The 14855-nt window shown below is 45.3% G+C and overlaps 6 protein-coding genes across 6 annotated transcripts; 4 read left to right on the forward strand and 2 right to left on the reverse strand.

Moving 5' to 3' along the window:
* Positions 1-294: 294 nt before the first annotated feature.
* LOC132264952 (chaoptin) lies at positions 295-9367 on the forward strand. Its single transcript, XM_059765302.1, has 13 exons — positions 295-559; positions 623-1266; positions 1347-1522; positions 1591-1725; positions 1822-2041; positions 2100-2324; positions 2394-2480; positions 2544-2678; positions 6565-6739; positions 6794-6924; positions 6983-7381; positions 7441-7914; positions 7977-9367. The coding sequence occupies exons 1-13, from the start codon at positions 295-297 to the stop codon at positions 8814-8816; spliced, it is 3906 nt and encodes a 1301-aa protein (XP_059621285.1). The 3' UTR covers positions 8817-9367.
* Positions 2892-5216, forward strand: LOC132263341 (uncharacterized). Its single transcript, XM_059763060.1, has 3 exons — positions 2892-3116; positions 3179-3349; positions 3412-5216. Exons 1-3 carry the CDS (start codon positions 2970-2972, stop codon positions 5068-5070), a joined length of 1977 nt encoding a protein of 658 aa, XP_059619043.1. The 5' UTR covers positions 2892-2969; the 3' UTR covers positions 5071-5216.
* Positions 5333-6486, reverse strand: LOC132263348 (probable rRNA-processing protein EBP2 homolog). Its single transcript, XM_059763071.1, has 3 exons — positions 6362-6486; positions 6214-6297; positions 5333-6155 (listed from the first exon to the last, which is right to left on the reverse strand). Exons 1-3 carry the CDS (start codon positions 6401-6403, stop codon positions 5403-5405), a joined length of 879 nt encoding a protein of 292 aa, XP_059619054.1. The 5' UTR covers positions 6404-6486; the 3' UTR covers positions 5333-5402.
* Positions 9368-9496: 129 nt separating the features above from the next.
* Positions 9497-11459, forward strand: LOC132263356 (phytanoyl-CoA dioxygenase domain-containing protein 1 homolog). Its single transcript, XM_059763083.1, has 4 exons — positions 9497-9700; positions 10449-10860; positions 10922-11167; positions 11234-11459. The coding sequence occupies exons 1-4, from the start codon at positions 9677-9679 to the stop codon at positions 11404-11406; spliced, it is 855 nt and encodes a 284-aa protein (XP_059619066.1). The 5' UTR covers positions 9497-9676; the 3' UTR covers positions 11407-11459.
* Positions 11460-11480: 21 nt separating this feature from the next.
* LOC132263364 (zinc finger protein 37 homolog) lies at positions 11481-13094 on the reverse strand. Its single transcript, XM_059763096.1, has 4 exons — positions 12876-13094; positions 12129-12814; positions 11901-12069; positions 11481-11834 (listed from the first exon to the last, which is right to left on the reverse strand). The coding sequence occupies exons 1-4, from the start codon at positions 12977-12979 to the stop codon at positions 11495-11497; spliced, it is 1299 nt and encodes a 432-aa protein (XP_059619079.1). The 5' UTR covers positions 12980-13094; the 3' UTR covers positions 11481-11494.
* Positions 13095-13655: 561 nt separating this feature from the next.
* LOC132264728 (omega-amidase NIT2-like) lies at positions 13656-14767 on the forward strand. Its single transcript, XM_059765024.1, has 3 exons — positions 13656-13712; positions 13780-14517; positions 14573-14767. Exons 1-3 carry the CDS (start codon positions 13697-13699, stop codon positions 14665-14667), a joined length of 849 nt encoding a protein of 282 aa, XP_059621007.1. The 5' UTR covers positions 13656-13696; the 3' UTR covers positions 14668-14767.
* The last annotated feature ends 88 nt before the right edge of the window (positions 14768-14855 follow it).

A 14855-nucleotide genomic window follows, 5' to 3' on the forward strand; every position in this document is an offset into this window, starting at 1 on the left:
GTGTTGTTAGTGCAATCAGTGCTCTCTAAAGGGGTGGAATAATCACACTTGAAAGTTGGACGGAGAAAGTGTTCGTCTTCACAACTTAGGTGAAAAGTGAAAATTTCGTGAACTTCTTAAAGAGAGTGAGTGTTTTTGTGTGGAAACTTTTCTTCATTGAACTCCATTGAAGATTACTCACTTGGCTGATTAGCATAAATTCAATATAAGACACACACAAGTGATGTAATTGGAATTGAGAGATGATAGTTTTGTAGATCGAGACATCACAAAAGGCAGCAAAAGTTAGGGAAAATGCCTGTGGAATTGAAGGCACTGTTTGTGATTTTGTGGAGTGTCTGCTGTGTCTTTGGGAAGGACTTGGATGTTGTTTATCCGCCGTGCGCGCTCAATCCGCTGTGCACGTGCTCGAAAGGAGTGCCCGATCTTGGGATTGTTCAGTGCCGCAATGTTCCTTTTCCTGCCATTCCGCGAATGGTGAACACCTCAAAGGTCTTCATGCTGCACATGGAGAACAACGAGTTGCATCACATCGAGCCCTACTTCTTTCAGGCCACTGGTTGGTTGTCCACACAGATTATGTCTGGTGGATCTGCTTGAGCGCCTTTTCTTGCACTTTAAGGTCTCTACGAGCTGTCAATATCGTCAAATCCCATCTCGGAAATTCCCGATGATGCCTTCATTGGCTTGGAGAGATCTCTGTGGGAGCTCCACTTGACTGACAATCAATTGGCAGAAGTTCCGACGAGAGCCATTCGACACCTCCAGAAGTTGAGAACACTCGATTTGAGCATGAATCAAATTTCCTACGTGGATCACGAGTCGTGGAGAGGCCTCGAGGACTCCCTGGAGCAGCTAATCCTCTGCGACAACTCACTCTCACACCTGCCAATGGACACCTTCGCGGGCCTCCACTTCCTGCAGACGCTCGATCTCAGCGGCAATAATCTCAGGGACATTGACGGCAGTGTCTTTCGCGACGGCATGGACAAGCTCACGCGTGTGCTGCTGTCCAACAATCTCCTTACGCGCATTCCTTACGGCCAAGTCTCAACGCTGAGATCTCTTAAGCAATTGGATTTGTCCCATAACAGAATCTCCACGATGAATTTGGCTGACAATGAATATAATCCCGGCATTAGACTCTCTCTGGATGTCCTGCATTTGGAGTACAACAATTTGGAAATCCTCCAGACGGGATCCTTTCAGTTCTTCGACGTGGTCAATCAGACTTTTCTGGATGGGAATCCACTGCAATTTATTAATGTGAGTTACCAGAGTGAATTGAGTCTCTGCAATATGATTCTATTTTCTCTTGCATCCTTCTTCAATCTCTCCTCACACAGGACGATGCATTCAGACAGGCAAAGATCAGAGAATTGTATCTGAGACAATGCAATTTGGATTTCATATCTCCGAGTGCTTTTGGCGGATTGGAAAATTCTCTGCAAATTCTCGACATGTCCGGCAACAATTTATCCTCAATGCCAGAAATATTGTTTCAGCAACTCTTCTCGCTAAAGTGAGCAAAATCCATCTGAGACAATTTGCATGCTCGTGTGTAAAAGACTTTCACCCCCCATTTTATAGGTCTCTCGGTCTGAGGGAGAATCGCATAAAGAGCATAATTCCTATTGAAATGTTCAATGGCTTCCAATCCACGCTGCTCAAATTAGATTTGAGCGGCGACACGAATGCCGTAACGAGCTTTCAAGACTTGAAGAGGTCAGTGAAGAGAGAAAGATTTAAGGTGAACGAACAATGAAGCTCTTTATTGATTTTTTCCTTTCTTCCTTCGCATTCGCTGCGCTTTGCATGCAGAATGAGAAATATTCGATCTCTGGCTGTGTCGAAGCTGGCAAAGAGGGATTTGGGACCCGAGGACTTTCTCGACTTCAGTCCCGAGCTGGAGAACCTGAAGATTTCCGGTGCGAACCTCAAGAGCCTCAAATCGCACACATTTAAGTACGTTCGTGGAATTAAGAGATTAGACTTGAGCGATAATGCCATTTCGACTCTCGACGTCGATGCATTTCTCGAGGTATTTCGCACCTCTATTTTACCGCCTAATCCACCCACTAATTGGATGTTGATTGCAGATTGGACACGCTCTGCAATCGCTGAAGTTGTCACACACTTTCTCGGCGTCTTTCACATCGCTGCCGAGAGATGTTCTCAAGTATTTAACATCACTGAGAGAGCTGGACATTAGCAATAATCAGTTGAAGTCCATCAGCGACACGACATTTCACTTCCTTCGCAAATTGCTCCATCTCAATGTGCAAGATAATCAGATTGAGCAAATTGTGAAGGGAACTTTTCAGGTGTGTGTGTTTGTCCTGAATCTTTGCAATTCGCAAAGCAATTACTGCTAATTTGGACTCACTTTCCAGGGCGACATTCATTCACATCTGGAGAGCATTCTAATGGGATACAACAGTGTTAAGTACATCCCTCAACACTCCTTTGTTGATCTTGAGGTGAATCACTTCGTCTTGCCTTTTGATGACACTCTTGCCTAACAATGAATAAATGTTTTTCAGCGCGTCAGAAGCATCGTTCTGTCTGACAATCTCATTGAGAAAATAGAGAGACGAGCATTCATGAATCTGCATCAATTGCGTGTCCTGAATTTGAGAGGCAACAAGCTCACCAGCATTTCCGACGAAGCATTCCAGGTATGTTGAATTTAATTCGCACCAAATTCTTGAAAAGTTCCCCCTAATTTGCACAATGTTTTGTGTTCTCTTATTTTATTGTTAGTAATTTTTAGTACTATAAACGCTCGCAGTTTTCAAACATTTACTCGGGTCCGAAATCGCGGGAGTTTTGAATATTCGGCGCGCGCGCAAAAAGTCGTCGAAGAGGCAAAAGTGTCAGCTGTCAGATGGACAAATCGCAGGGTCGTCGAAAAAATGCGAATTCTCCGCTTTGATGCCGGAAAGGAAGTGAGAAAATTTGGGTGAAAAATGAGTGGAAAGCCGACGTTTTCGGTGCTGGAGTCGTGTCGATTGTGCGGTCGGGAGAATACAGAGTCCAAGGGCAGGCATTTTCTCTACGGCATCGAAACCAACACCGAGTTGTTGACCATTCTGCGGAGTGTCCTCCCAATCGTGGTATGTTTACACTGAGGCCACTATCGCGGCGCCTTTGATGAGCTCCTTGCTCTTTCTTGTAGATATACCCCGAGGATCCGCTGTCCAAGTGGATCTGCACGGGGTGCCGGGAGCACGTGACCAGTTTCTATGGAATCTCAGAGCGCTTTAAGCAGTATCTGGGCAAGTGCCTCGACGCTTTGCAGAAAGTCAACAAGGAACAGACATACCTGCAGATCTGCAGCGATGTTGAGGTACTGGAATTCCCTCTATATCATTGACTGGTGGCCACAGATGCTGATTTGTCCCTTTGCAGACCTTCGCGGCGACGCTGGAAGACAGCCTGCGGGAGAAGATGCCGTCCGCCGTCTTCGATCGCCATCGACTTGTGCTGAGCAAGCGACCGCGGGTGCCTGAGAAGCGGACGCCCAGGCAGTCCGGAGAGGTGCCATCACTGTTCAAGACCTGCATTGAGTACATCAATCGCGAGGGGAAGAATCTCTTGCACACCTACTTGAGTGTGGACAGCGCGGCGACGTGGAGTGAGTCGGAGATCGCGGATTCCGACAGCAGTATGAGCTTAGATGAGTTTCACGGCGAGGAGGAGCAATTCTTCGATTCAACGGCGATGGAGTGTAACGTGAACATTGTCGAGGGATACTCAGAGCAGGAGAGCTTCAGCGAGCTGCCTCCGCTGGAGAATGGCGTGAAGAAGCGGAAGCTCTCCAGTCGCTCCTCAAGTTCGTCTGAGCGGCCGCAGACGCGGGCCAAGTCGCGCATCAACTATTCTGAGGAGATGATTGACGATGCGCTGTTTTACGAGCAAATCATGCTGGATGAGTACAAGAGGAAGGCGAAGAGCAGGGAGAAGTCGCCGTTTAAGGAGGAGCCAGTATACAAGAAGCGCCAAGTGGCGGCCAAGAGCACGACAAGAAACAGTATTGCAAATCCCCTGATGGACATCAGGAAGCAACTCAAGACGGATCCCACACAGGTTATTCAGTTCAACTCTGAGCTCAGCATTCATCTGAAAGTGAAGGAGGAGCCGCGAGAGCTTCGCCAGGGCGTGAACAGCTCTCTAAACACGCCGACAACGTGTAAATTCTGTCGGAAGACTTTTCCCAATGCGGCCGTGCTGTCGAAGCACCAGCTGCGCCACTTTGTGCTGCGCCTCAAGAAGTTGGACACGCCGGAGATTCTGCACACCAAATTCCGACGCTACAGCTACAGATTTCCCAACTTTCGCTGCTGCAACTGCCTGAGCTATTTCATGTCCAAGGAGACGCTGAAGGATCACTGGACGAAGGGCGAGTGCGAGTTCTTCTGTCGCGTCTGTCGTGCCTCATTCCACCGCAGCCGACCGGAGCTGCACAAGCACTACCTCCTGGTGCACGGAGTGCGCTTCAATGACACCATCTTTGCGGTGTCTGGCCTGGAGATTGACGAGACGAAGATGTGCAACGTGTGCTACTGCACCTTCCCCAATTTCCAGTCGCGCAACTCCCACATGAAGATACACAAGAAGAAGGGCGAGCTGATACTGATGAGCCCCTCCACGAGTGCCGTGCCGACGCCCAGGCCGCGACTGCAGATCAATCAGGCGTTGCAGATGGAGATCAAGCGTCTGGAGTTCGCCAGCCACCAAAGATTCAACGGCATGTCCTCTTCGTCGCACATGATGCCGCCGCACCCCATGAATCATCGTCCGGCGATGCCGCACATGCTGCCGCCGCCGCGATTCGCCGGCCCAGGGCCCATGAAGCGATTCTCGGAGGCGCCGTCGTCCCTGGGCGACGCCATGGGACGGATGTACAACTGCATCCCGTGCGGCGGCAAGTTCCCCAACAAGACGGAGCTCTATCGCCACAAGAGGACCTGCCCGCAGCTCCTGCGCACTTGCTGCCATCTGTGCTGGAAGCAATTCACCACCACGTCGGAGTTTGAGAACCACATGCGGCAGCACCATCACGCCTAACGAGCACCTGTGCAGCCAATACTCTCTCTTCTCTCTATTTCCTTCCGGCCAGCGCCGGACACTATCTCGTAGCGTAATCGTATGATGAACAAGAGCAACATAAATGTTACAAAATTGCCAGAATAAAGAGTAAATCATTGTAAAAAGCAAGCGTATTCAGAAAATCACGCAATTGCAGCACTTTTCCTATCTTCTCTGTTTACTACGTTCGCTGTGAAGGCCAAGGAAAAACATAATCTCTTCATGAGTCATCAATTTGCAGTTAAACACTGTCGCATTTCAGATTCTCCGTGTAAGAAAATATGTATATTTTGCATTTCTGAGCACAGTCTCTATTTCCTCCTGGTCTTTCCCTTGTTGCGCTGACTCTTCCCTGGACGCTTGGTCACTTTTCCTCCCTTCACGCCCTTCCCACCCTTGCCGCCCCTGAACTTCGCACTCACGCCCATGGAAGACTTCCTGTCGTTCTGCTTCTTTCCCCTCTTCTTTCCGCCAAAGCCGAACTTCTTGTCCTTCGCTTGGCGCTTCGTCTGTCCCTTTGCATCCTCCAGGAAGTCAAGATTCTGCAGCTTCCCCTTCCGGAACTTCTTCAGTTTGTCCAGTGTCTCCTTCTTGTCCTTCTCCTTCCGCAGGCGCGCCTGCTGCTGCATCTTCTTTCCCATCTTTCTCTGTTCGCGGATCTGACGCACCTTCTCCGACTTCGCCTGGCCCTCCTGCTTGGCCAGGAGATGCTGTCGCACCTTCTGCATGTGTGCGTCGGTCTTTGCCATCTCGGCGAAGTAGTCGTCAGGCCTCTTGGTGGCCACGCCGAGAGCGTGCAGCTTCCGGATGCCCTCAACAGCGGCGGCCTGAGCTTGTCGATGGAACAGCATTTCTCGCTTGAAGTCATTCAGCACGGGATCCTTGCTGGGCTCGTGGTACTTCAGCTTGGCATTCCCTGCAAACATGTTGGCTCGCTTCTGTTCCTCCTTCTCCAGCTGCAAAGTCATTTCCGGGGCCAGCGGGGCGGGTTCATTCACCAAATCAAGTCGCTCAATCCAGTCCATGTTGAGTCGAATCTCTGAGCATTTGGAATTGAGACGAGTCTGAAAGGACACAATTACTGCAATTTCCTGTTCTCGACAACATCATCTCTCTACTCACCACATTATTGGCCAGGGGCTTCTTCTGGGGCACCTCGAAATTCAAGCCCGGCTTGATGAGGCCCTTCGCAAAGGCGTCTCTAACCTGCAAATCCAAAATTCCGCATTATCACACTGAAATAACAGTGGTTTCTGGAGAATTTCTTCACCTCATCGTCAGAATCACTAAATGCCTCCGAATCACTACTCATTTTTCACGAATTACTACTATTTTCACGGTAAATTGCAGGAAAAACAGGAACGCGTGTTGTTTTGCTGTTCTCGCTGTCACATTTACTGTCCCACACACGTGAAAAAACTCGTCTAAGGCGTGCTATAAAATTCAAATTTAACGATTGTCGTCACATTGCAGAATCTCCCAGAAACCGAACTGATTGATTTGTCCTACAATCACCTAAATGCCTTCGATTTTGAGTTCTGCGACCAAGTGGGAACACTCTCGACACTCACGGTGAATGTGAGTCACAATAAGATTCAGTATCTCTTCGACAACAGGACGTTTTACATGAATCCGGGAAGGGAATATGGTGAGATGAAGGACAGACGATGTCTTGCTAATCGCTAATGAATCTCGCTTTTAGGTTCTCTATTCCACTCAAACATAAAGATTCTGGACTTATCTAGCAACAACATCACAGATATCAATGGAGGATACTTCCGACCAGTCGAAATTAGTCTCACGCATCTTTACATGAGCAAAAACAACATGATGGTAAATTGGTGAAATTTTCTTCTTCTCTTGATTTAATCATTTTTAATTATTTTTTCAGAATACGACGAGGAGCGTGTTTGGGAATCTTCAGCACCTTCATTTCCTCGATTTATCATACAATCAAATCATTGATTTGGATTACGACACGTTCAGAAACACCAGAAAACTTCAGTACATTGATATGTCTCACAACAGAGTGGCAGATTTGCCAACGGAGTTCTTCAAGTACATTACAGAGCTGAGAGTGGTGAATTTAGCTCACAATTACATTCGATCTCTCCCTGAGAATCTCTTCTTTGATGACGGTCTGGAGAAATTGGATTTGTCACACAATTGGCTCATTAAAATACCCGTGAATGCAATGAGCAATGTTGCAGCCATAACTCTTTCCTTCCTTGATTTGTCCTACAATCAAATAGGAACTATTCACAATGTTGACTTATCCACGAAGTTTAGGGTAAGAAATGAGAGAAACTAGAGTATGATGTCTTCAATAATCCTGAATTGACTTTGCAGAGCCTTTCTTACTTGGATCTCTCGAATAATCACATATTCAGACTGGACGATGGCGCATTTGCCGCTCTTCCTCGACTCAACACACTCATTTTGTCCAATAACGAAGGTCTTGACATCACAGGAAGAGTGTTTGTCGGCCTGGAAAATAGTTTGATGGATTTAAGGATTGAGAATGTCTCCATGATGGCATTTCCTGACCTTCCTTTCACCTTCCTTAGGCGCTTGAGCATAGCTCACAATGAGTTGCCTTCAATTCCACCGGAATTGGCCTACAACATTTCCTTCCTTAGACATCTGGACTTGTCTTATAACGATCTATCTGCTGTGCCACTGATCACTCACTCTCTGCCTCAACTGAAGTCTCTGAATCTGGCCGGAAATCCTATTTCAACACTCACCAACACGAGTCTCATCGGAGCTGCAGAAACTCTGGAAGTTCTCAACATCGCTCATCTCTTCTTGAACTCCTTCGAGGTGAGAAATTGTACTAAATTTCCTAATCAAAGGAGAGATGCTTTAATGGTTTTGTCTTTCAGTTGGGTGCTTTGAGCAAATTGTCATCGTTGAAGACACTAATAATTTCTCCTTATCCTGATGTGATTAACTTCAATATTCCTGTTGCTATTGAGGAAGTTGAAACTCTGAGGCAATTAGAGATTGAGGCTCCAAAGCCAATTCCTGCCGCCTACGCTGGAGATGTGGGATTCATGCGACCCAAGACGAATCCCAAAACCGATCTCAAGCTGGAAATGGACGGAATAATGCATCCCAGACTGAGGACAATCGTTCTCCGTGGCACAGGATTCAAACAAGTGGCTAATAGTATCCTGAATGGCATTCAATCGCCGGTCCTGCATTTTATCCTCCAGAACACCTCCATCACTTCCCTGCCCAACAACTTCTTCAAGAGCCACGGAAGCATTCGCAATCTCACGATGGACTTCACGGAGAACAACGACAATCTGATAAAGCTGCCCAATCCTAACACGGGAAGAGCTCCTCACTTGCCTGATCAGGTGTTCCTGCTGGATCTGAAGCTGGGCAATCAACAGCTGAGCTGCGATTGTGGCATTGGCTGGATTGAGTACTGGTCCAGGAAGAAGCGACAGTACATGTGCAACGCTCTCTCCTGGTCAAGCGACGTCTTCGACGCAGCTTCCACGGCTCATCGTCTGGACGGAAAGACAAGCGCCGCTGAAGTGTGCGCGAATGAGAATGGCATCAGGGAGGCGGAGTGCTCCAACAAGGGCTCGCAGAGCCTCATGGAGGTCCTGAAGTCCGACCTGGAGTGCGGCTGGGACAGCGCGCCACGCGTCAATGGCCAGCTGATCCTCGTGTTCAGCATAATGACTGTCTTCTTTCTCTTCTGGTTTTGACTCCTCTTCTACATTTTTAAGATCTCCCGTGACTTCTACGACGTAATAGCGCAAGTTTATGAGCAAGAGTGCTAAAAATAATTCCAATATGCTGTCTTTCAACTTTTCCGTTCATGTTTTTGTAACAGGTGAAATCTCGTGCCAAAGATTCCATGAAAGATATTTTGTAATTGAATGTCTATTAAATTCACTTTTAGTGTTGGTCATCCAATTAATTAAACATTTATTAAAGTATCACACATTAGCTAATCGTGTATGTAATTTATACCCGCATTTCCGATCTCTTCGATCTCTCACATCAGTTTAGGCTTCTTAGAAATTGTGTTCACAGCATTTTCACATAACAATTTCACGGGAAAATGCTTGAGGAAAGGGAAATATTTGAAAAGCAGAAAGAAATTTCTGAATTTTTCCACCCACAATGCGTATTTTTAGCCTCATTTCTCTCAACCTGATTGTATTTCTGGGCAAGCAAGGAAACATATGGCCGGCAAATGTAAATGTAATCCTCCCCCTTTCACCTCTGTAATGCGATGTTCTGTTGAGAGTCAGTAAAAAGAAATTACAGTGAATAGTTTACAAGTGTATTCATCTCATCCCACCACAACTCTCTGAGTTTGCTTCAAATTCTCTGAGAAGAGCATCATAAGTTGATAAACATCTCGCGCGCGAACAGCATCGCCGAGTGACTCGAGCTCATTGAGAAGTCATTTCCTTTCCGACTCTCGACGAAAGAAGTGTGCACAAATTGAAGGCAAAGTGCAATCGACCGAGTGTAGACTCTTGAGACGCTGATTGGCAACATTTGTGATTATTGTGTGATTTTGTGGGAGTGTTTCTGATTGAATTTCAGTGTCACAATGAGGAATTCACTGCTTGAAGAGGTAAAAATGTGATTCTATTGATCAAATTTCCTTGCCTTTTGCCCTCCAAAGGCGCTCGTCGTGCAATCGTGCGAATAGTGAAGGCCACTCGTGGGTCATGTTTACGAATATCCAGTGATAAAGAGCGCCACTCACAAAGCCATCATGATATACTTTAACATCCGAACATAAACAGAACCCAGATAATCAGTCTGACGGAAAATCTTTCAACACAAGAGCCATTCGCAAATTGATCTGGGAGAGATAAAAGTGTTTTTGATGCATAACTTCATCGATATTAATGTGAATTAATGATGAACATTATGAGAAAATTCTTTCACGCGACATTAATTGTGAAATTTTCCCCGTGAGAGAAATACTGCGTGCAAACACTTTCTTTCCACCTCTGAATCATCCCGCGCTTCTTTATGTAGGAGACTCATTTTCTCTGCGATTATGCATGTGGCTAAAGTTAGAATTTGGATGCTATTTCGAGGCATGATTCTCTTTGATTGGGAAATGACGGTTGGGAGTGCAAATGGCAGAAAAATGTGAGAATTTCGCTGTGAATTTATTAACACGAAGGATTTACTATTAAATCAGGGGAGCAATAAGAGATTTATAGTGATTCTAGTGTGTCTATTTAATAAATTCATATCAGTTGAGAGGCTCTGAGTGATTTAAATTCGCCTAATCAACTGCCCTTTGGACTTTACTCTTCAAGACGAAGAGCCAAACAGTCTTTAATTCATGAATGGAATATTTTCAGCTCAACGAGAACGGATATGTGGTGCTCGAGGGCTTCTTGCTGCCCGAAGAGGTGGAGGAAGTGCTAACAGCTGGTCAGGAGCTCTGTCTGGAGGCGCCCAAGGAGAGCCGAACGATCTTCAGCACAGTGAATTGCGACACTAACCAGAACAAAGAGCGCTACTTTATTGAGTCGGCCGACAAAGTGAGATACTTTTTCGAGGAAGGTGCTCTCGATGAGAAGGGCGATCTGGTTGTGAAGCCCGAGAATGCCCTGAACAAAGTGGGACATTCTCTGCATACTGACCACGATACGTTCAAGAAGTTCACCTTCTCACATCGCGTGCGCGAAGCTTGCTGGCAGCTGGGCTTTAAGAGACCGGCAGTGCCGCAGAGCATGTACATCTACAAGAATCCAGGCATCGGCGGCGAAGGTACTTTGCGGCGTTATCAAGTGAACATCAAATGATGCTGATTAAATTCGTACTGTTTCAGTAATTGCCCACCAAGATGGAACATTTCTGCACACAGAACCAGCCTCAACAGTTGGCTTTTGGATCGCCCTGCACGACGCCTCGACTCAGAACGGTTGTCTTCAGTTCATCAAAGGATCCCACAAGAGTGGCGTTCATCGTCGCTACGTGCGCAATCAGGATCAGTCATCAAATGAACTCTTGGTCTACGATCGACCGGCTCCCATTTATCCCGCTTCAAACTTTACATCCGTTCCCGTCGAAGCAGGTCTTTCTGAAGATCTTCAATCACAAATGAATAGTGTGTAAATTGTCTTCGTTTTCTCTCTTGCAGGAACGTGCGTTCTGATCCACAGTCAAGTCGTGCATCGCAGCGATCAGAACAAGTCGAACAAAGCGAGACATGCTTACACTTTTCACGTGATCGAGACGGATGGGGTCAAATATTCCGAAGACAACTGGCTTCAGTCGAGTCCCGATTCTTCATTTCCAATTTTGTACGAATAACCTTTGCAGTGGAGTAAATATTCAACGTAGCTCGAAAGAGAAAGAAGCAAAACAAGACTTTTATGAAGGCACTTCATCTATATTCTCCTCAATTCCCCCTTTCTGTGATAGAAGAAGAAGTTGTACTTTCTGAGCATTCTTCATTTTTTAGCACTTGAGCAACCTTTGGTACCTTCTTCAGCAAAGAGAACAATGATTTTACTCCCTTGTCGGATTTATGCTCATTCTCATGCTTTTTAAGATCTTTCCGGAGTAATTTTTCACCACAGAAACGACATGCATGTAAGTAGCGTGTTTTGTTGCGTTTTCTCAAATTTGTCACTTCTTTTGCGCTTCTCTTTGCATGTTGAATCGCAGGGAAGGTTTTCCCGGTGAGCGCACAAGTGTACAACATCCAGACGTCTGGAAAGCCACGAGGCAGTCTTTTTCTAAGGAAAGCAAGAAAAAGGAAGAATTAATTGAGTGTGCAAATCAATAACCATCGCTCTCAATACCCTGGATGATCATCCGAAACATGAATTATCATTTTGTTGGTGGAGTCACATTTCCTCTCGCAATATCCGCATTTAAAGCTCTTCGTGATACTGTGAATTTTCACGTGTTTCTTCAGACAATCCAGACTTTCAAAGGCCTTCTTGCAAACAGTGCACGTCAGAGGAGGATCTGAAAAGAATTTTGGGCTTGCAAAATACCTCCTAAATCTTCTAAAGTCATTAACACACCTGTTGCATTACACGGAAGTCCTCGATGGTATTTGGACATGTGTAATTCCAGATTTAAAATCTTAACGAAGCCGTCCTCACAGTAAGGACACTTGAATTTATCCTGTCTTATCTGATGTATTATTGGATGGCTTTTCATGTGGATTTTAATATCACGCAAGAGTTTAAATGTGTCTCCACAAGTGCAGCATTTATATGAGTTTGTTGGATGATATTCCACTATCGCATGACGAGAATCGCTTGGCAAAAACTGAATTTCTTCCTCTACATCCTCAACATGTTCTGTAACTCCTTGGACGGCGCTTGAGATCTTCACTTCCTGATTGCACTCATTACAAGTGCATCTCTTCTTACTCTTGTGCTTTTCGAGATGTTTTTCCATCTCTGACTTCTGCTCAAATATCTTCGCACAATAGCCGCAATAGTAGAATTGGTGGTCTTTATGCATTACCAAGTGATTCTTCAGACCTCCATTGCCTTTGCAGGATTTGTTGCAAACTGGACAACAATACTTCTTCCTGTGGCTTTTCCTAACATCATTGCTCCTTTCCGGAGGGATTTCTGTAACGTCGAACTGAACGAATTCATGGGAATCCTCTGACTTTACATAGGCGCCTAAATCAACCACATCCGTTATCATGACTTCATCTGCAACATCCGCAGCCTCTGCTTTGATGAAATCATACCTCGAAGGAAATAACAGGACAATGAGGATGTTTTTAGAGGAGAAATAAGCACTCTTCTTACCCATGTTCATAGTGAAACTGTGATCCTTGAACTTCAACACAGAATTCTTCCTTCACCATTGATGACTCCACAGCATACAATCCTTCCTTGTTAGAGATTTCCATTCTTCTTCGCACAGGTTAAAAATTCAACAAGTTGGTTAGTGAAAAACCATGTTAAATAAAGAGTTATTTATGAAAATACCGAGGAAATACACAATGTTTTGATTTCACTCGCGGTTGTCAAATTTACTACAAACCCTTCAAGAAATGTTCAACGCATTCAATGTTTGTCGATTTGTCCATCGCCATTCGGCATATTATACTTCTCATATTTTGAAATCAATGTAAATCAACAGTTGGAAAGGCTTTCATTCTTAATATTATAAAGAGTAATATTCAAATATTATATAAAAGAGGCACAGAAACGTATCTAAATTTAATTCGAATTTGGTATTTTCTGTAGTATTTTCAAGAGTTTTCCACGAATATTCTTCATTTTTTAGCACACTTTCTACATTTTTTGCATTTTGCACGATTTTATTTATCACTATTTGGACAATTTATTCTCGTCCAAAACAAGTAATTCCGATTAGCCTAATTATTCTTACGTAATTTAATAATCCTTATCAACAGGCGATAAGGTGTTTTGGTGGTTTTGCCACACTGCACTTGATAATTGATGAAAAAAATGTACAATCAGTGGAATTGACAATCATCCAATTAATGATGCCCAAAAGAGGTCAGGTTATTAATTGAGAGGGAGAGATAAAATCCAAACCGTTCAGTCGGTTCAGTCGCATCAGTCTATTTCTGGAGCTCCTCAAAACCAGTCGGAATAACATGTCTTCTGCAAAGAGTGAGTGCTTTGATGGTATTTCACGGATTCAATGCTCTATTGGAATATTTTCTTTCCTCCTCAACAGAATTGCGCCTTGCCCTCGTGCAGATGCACGGCTCTGCGGACAAGAATGCCAATCTGAAGCACGCCGGAGATTTGATCCGCCAAGCTGTGACGAAGTACGATCCGCACATTGTATGCCTTCCGGAGTTCTTCAATGCTCCGTACCAGACCAATCTCTTCCGCACCTATGCTGAGCCCATTCCCGAGGGGCCGACCAGCAACTTCCTCTCGTCTCTGGCGAAGGAACTCAACGTACACATCGTGGGCGGATCCATTCCCGAGATTGACAATGAGAAGCTCTACAACACATGCACTCTGTGGTCGCCTCGCGGTCATCTCGTGGTGAAGCATCGCAAAGTGCATCTCTTCGATCTGAACGTGCCCGAAGTGATCGACTTCAAGGAGTCTTCAGCTCTCACGCCCGGAGATGTTCTCACCATGGCGAAAATCGACCCGGCTTGTGTTGGATTTGGCATCTGTTTCGATATTCAATTCCCGGACATGTGGATGAAGTACCGCGAGAAGGGATGCAACCTTATGATCATCCCCTCTGCTTTCCCAGTCAAGTATGGCGATCGGTACTGGGAATTGTATCTGAGAGCCAGAGCTGTTGACACGCAGAGTTACGTGACGATGATCTCGCCAGCAAGGAATGTGAATGCCAATTACGTGTCTCATGGTTTCACGATGATCGTTGATCCTTACGGGAATGTTGTGGCGTCTGCCAAGGAAGGCGAGGAGACCGTTTTTGCTGAAATCGGTATGATAATTCACAATCAGGGAGATTGAGTTTATTTATCTCGTGTTATTCACAGATTTCTCCCTTGTGGAGAAGGCCAGGAAGGAGATTAAGCTCTTCGATATGCGCAGGACGGATATGTTCGAGTTGGTGCTGAAATCCGAAGAGTAGATTGTCCAACGAGCTTTGCAATTGCAGTTTTTGATCAATCGTTGTATGCGCATGTAAAGGAAATATTCTCAAATATATCTCTCTATTTTTTCACGCTTTAAATACCTATGGAAATGCATAGGAAAAGTATTTTGTGAAGTAACACCGAAGTGACCGTTGGTGCCATAAATTTTTTGTCCTCCTCAAAT

The sequence above is a fragment of the Phlebotomus argentipes genome, unplaced genomic scaffold (assembly GCF_947086385.1).
Source record: "Phlebotomus argentipes unplaced genomic scaffold, Phlebotomus argentipes genome assembly contig_2, whole genome shotgun sequence".
NCBI classification, from domain to species: domain Eukaryota; kingdom Metazoa; phylum Arthropoda; class Insecta; order Diptera; family Psychodidae; genus Phlebotomus; species Phlebotomus argentipes.

Coding starts and splice junctions, on each gene's coding strand:
- LOC132263364 (XM_059763096.1), bottom strand. CDS start 12,979: ATGGAAATCTCTAACAAGGAAGGATTGTATGCTGTGGAGTCATCAATG. Junction 12,815..12,875: donor CAGTTTCACTATGAACATGG/GTAAGAAGAGTG, acceptor ATTTCCTTCGAG/GTATGATTTCATCAAAGCAG. Junction 12,070..12,128: donor ACTTCCGTGTAATGCAACAG/GTGTGTTAATGA, acceptor AATTCTTTTCAG/ATCCTCCTCTGACGTGCACT.
- LOC132263356 (XM_059763083.1), top strand. CDS start 9,677: ATGAGGAATTCACTGCTTGAAGAG. Junction 10,861..10,921: donor TCCAGGCATCGGCGGCGAAG/GTACTTTGCGGC, acceptor GTACTGTTTCAG/TAATTGCCCACCAAGATGGA. Junction 11,168..11,233: donor ATCCGTTCCCGTCGAAGCAG/GTCTTTCTGAAG, acceptor TCTCTCTTGCAG/GAACGTGCGTTCTGATCCAC.
- LOC132264952 (XM_059765302.1), top strand. CDS start 295: ATGCCTGTGGAATTGAAGGCACTGTTTGTGATTTTGTGGAGTGTCTGC. Junction 2,481..2,543: donor ACTCCTTTGTTGATCTTGAG/GTGAATCACTTC, acceptor AATGTTTTTCAG/CGCGTCAGAAGCATCGTTCT. Junction 7,382..7,440: donor ACTTATCCACGAAGTTTAGG/GTAAGAAATGAG, acceptor TTGACTTTGCAG/AGCCTTTCTTACTTGGATCT.
- LOC132263348 (XM_059763071.1), bottom strand. CDS start 6,403: ATGAGTAGTGATTCGGAGGCATTTAGTGATTCTGACGATGAG. Junction 6,298..6,361: donor TTAGTGATTCTGACGATGAG/GTGAAGAAATTC, acceptor TTGGATTTGCAG/GTTAGAGACGCCTTTGCGAA. Junction 6,156..6,213: donor AGCCCCTGGCCAATAATGTG/GTGAGTAGAGAG, acceptor GTGTCCTTTCAG/ACTCGTCTCAATTCCAAATG.
- LOC132264728 (XM_059765024.1), top strand. Junction 14,518..14,572: donor GACCGTTTTTGCTGAAATCG/GTATGATAATTC, acceptor TGTTATTCACAG/ATTTCTCCCTTGTGGAGAAG.
- LOC132263341 (XM_059763060.1), top strand. CDS start 2,970: ATGAGTGGAAAGCCGACGTTTTCGGTGCTGGAGTCGTGTCGATTGTGC. Junction 3,117..3,178: donor GGAGTGTCCTCCCAATCGTG/GTATGTTTACAC, acceptor TCTTTCTTGTAG/ATATACCCCGAGGATCCGCT. Junction 3,350..3,411: donor AGATCTGCAGCGATGTTGAG/GTACTGGAATTC, acceptor GTCCCTTTGCAG/ACCTTCGCGGCGACGCTGGA.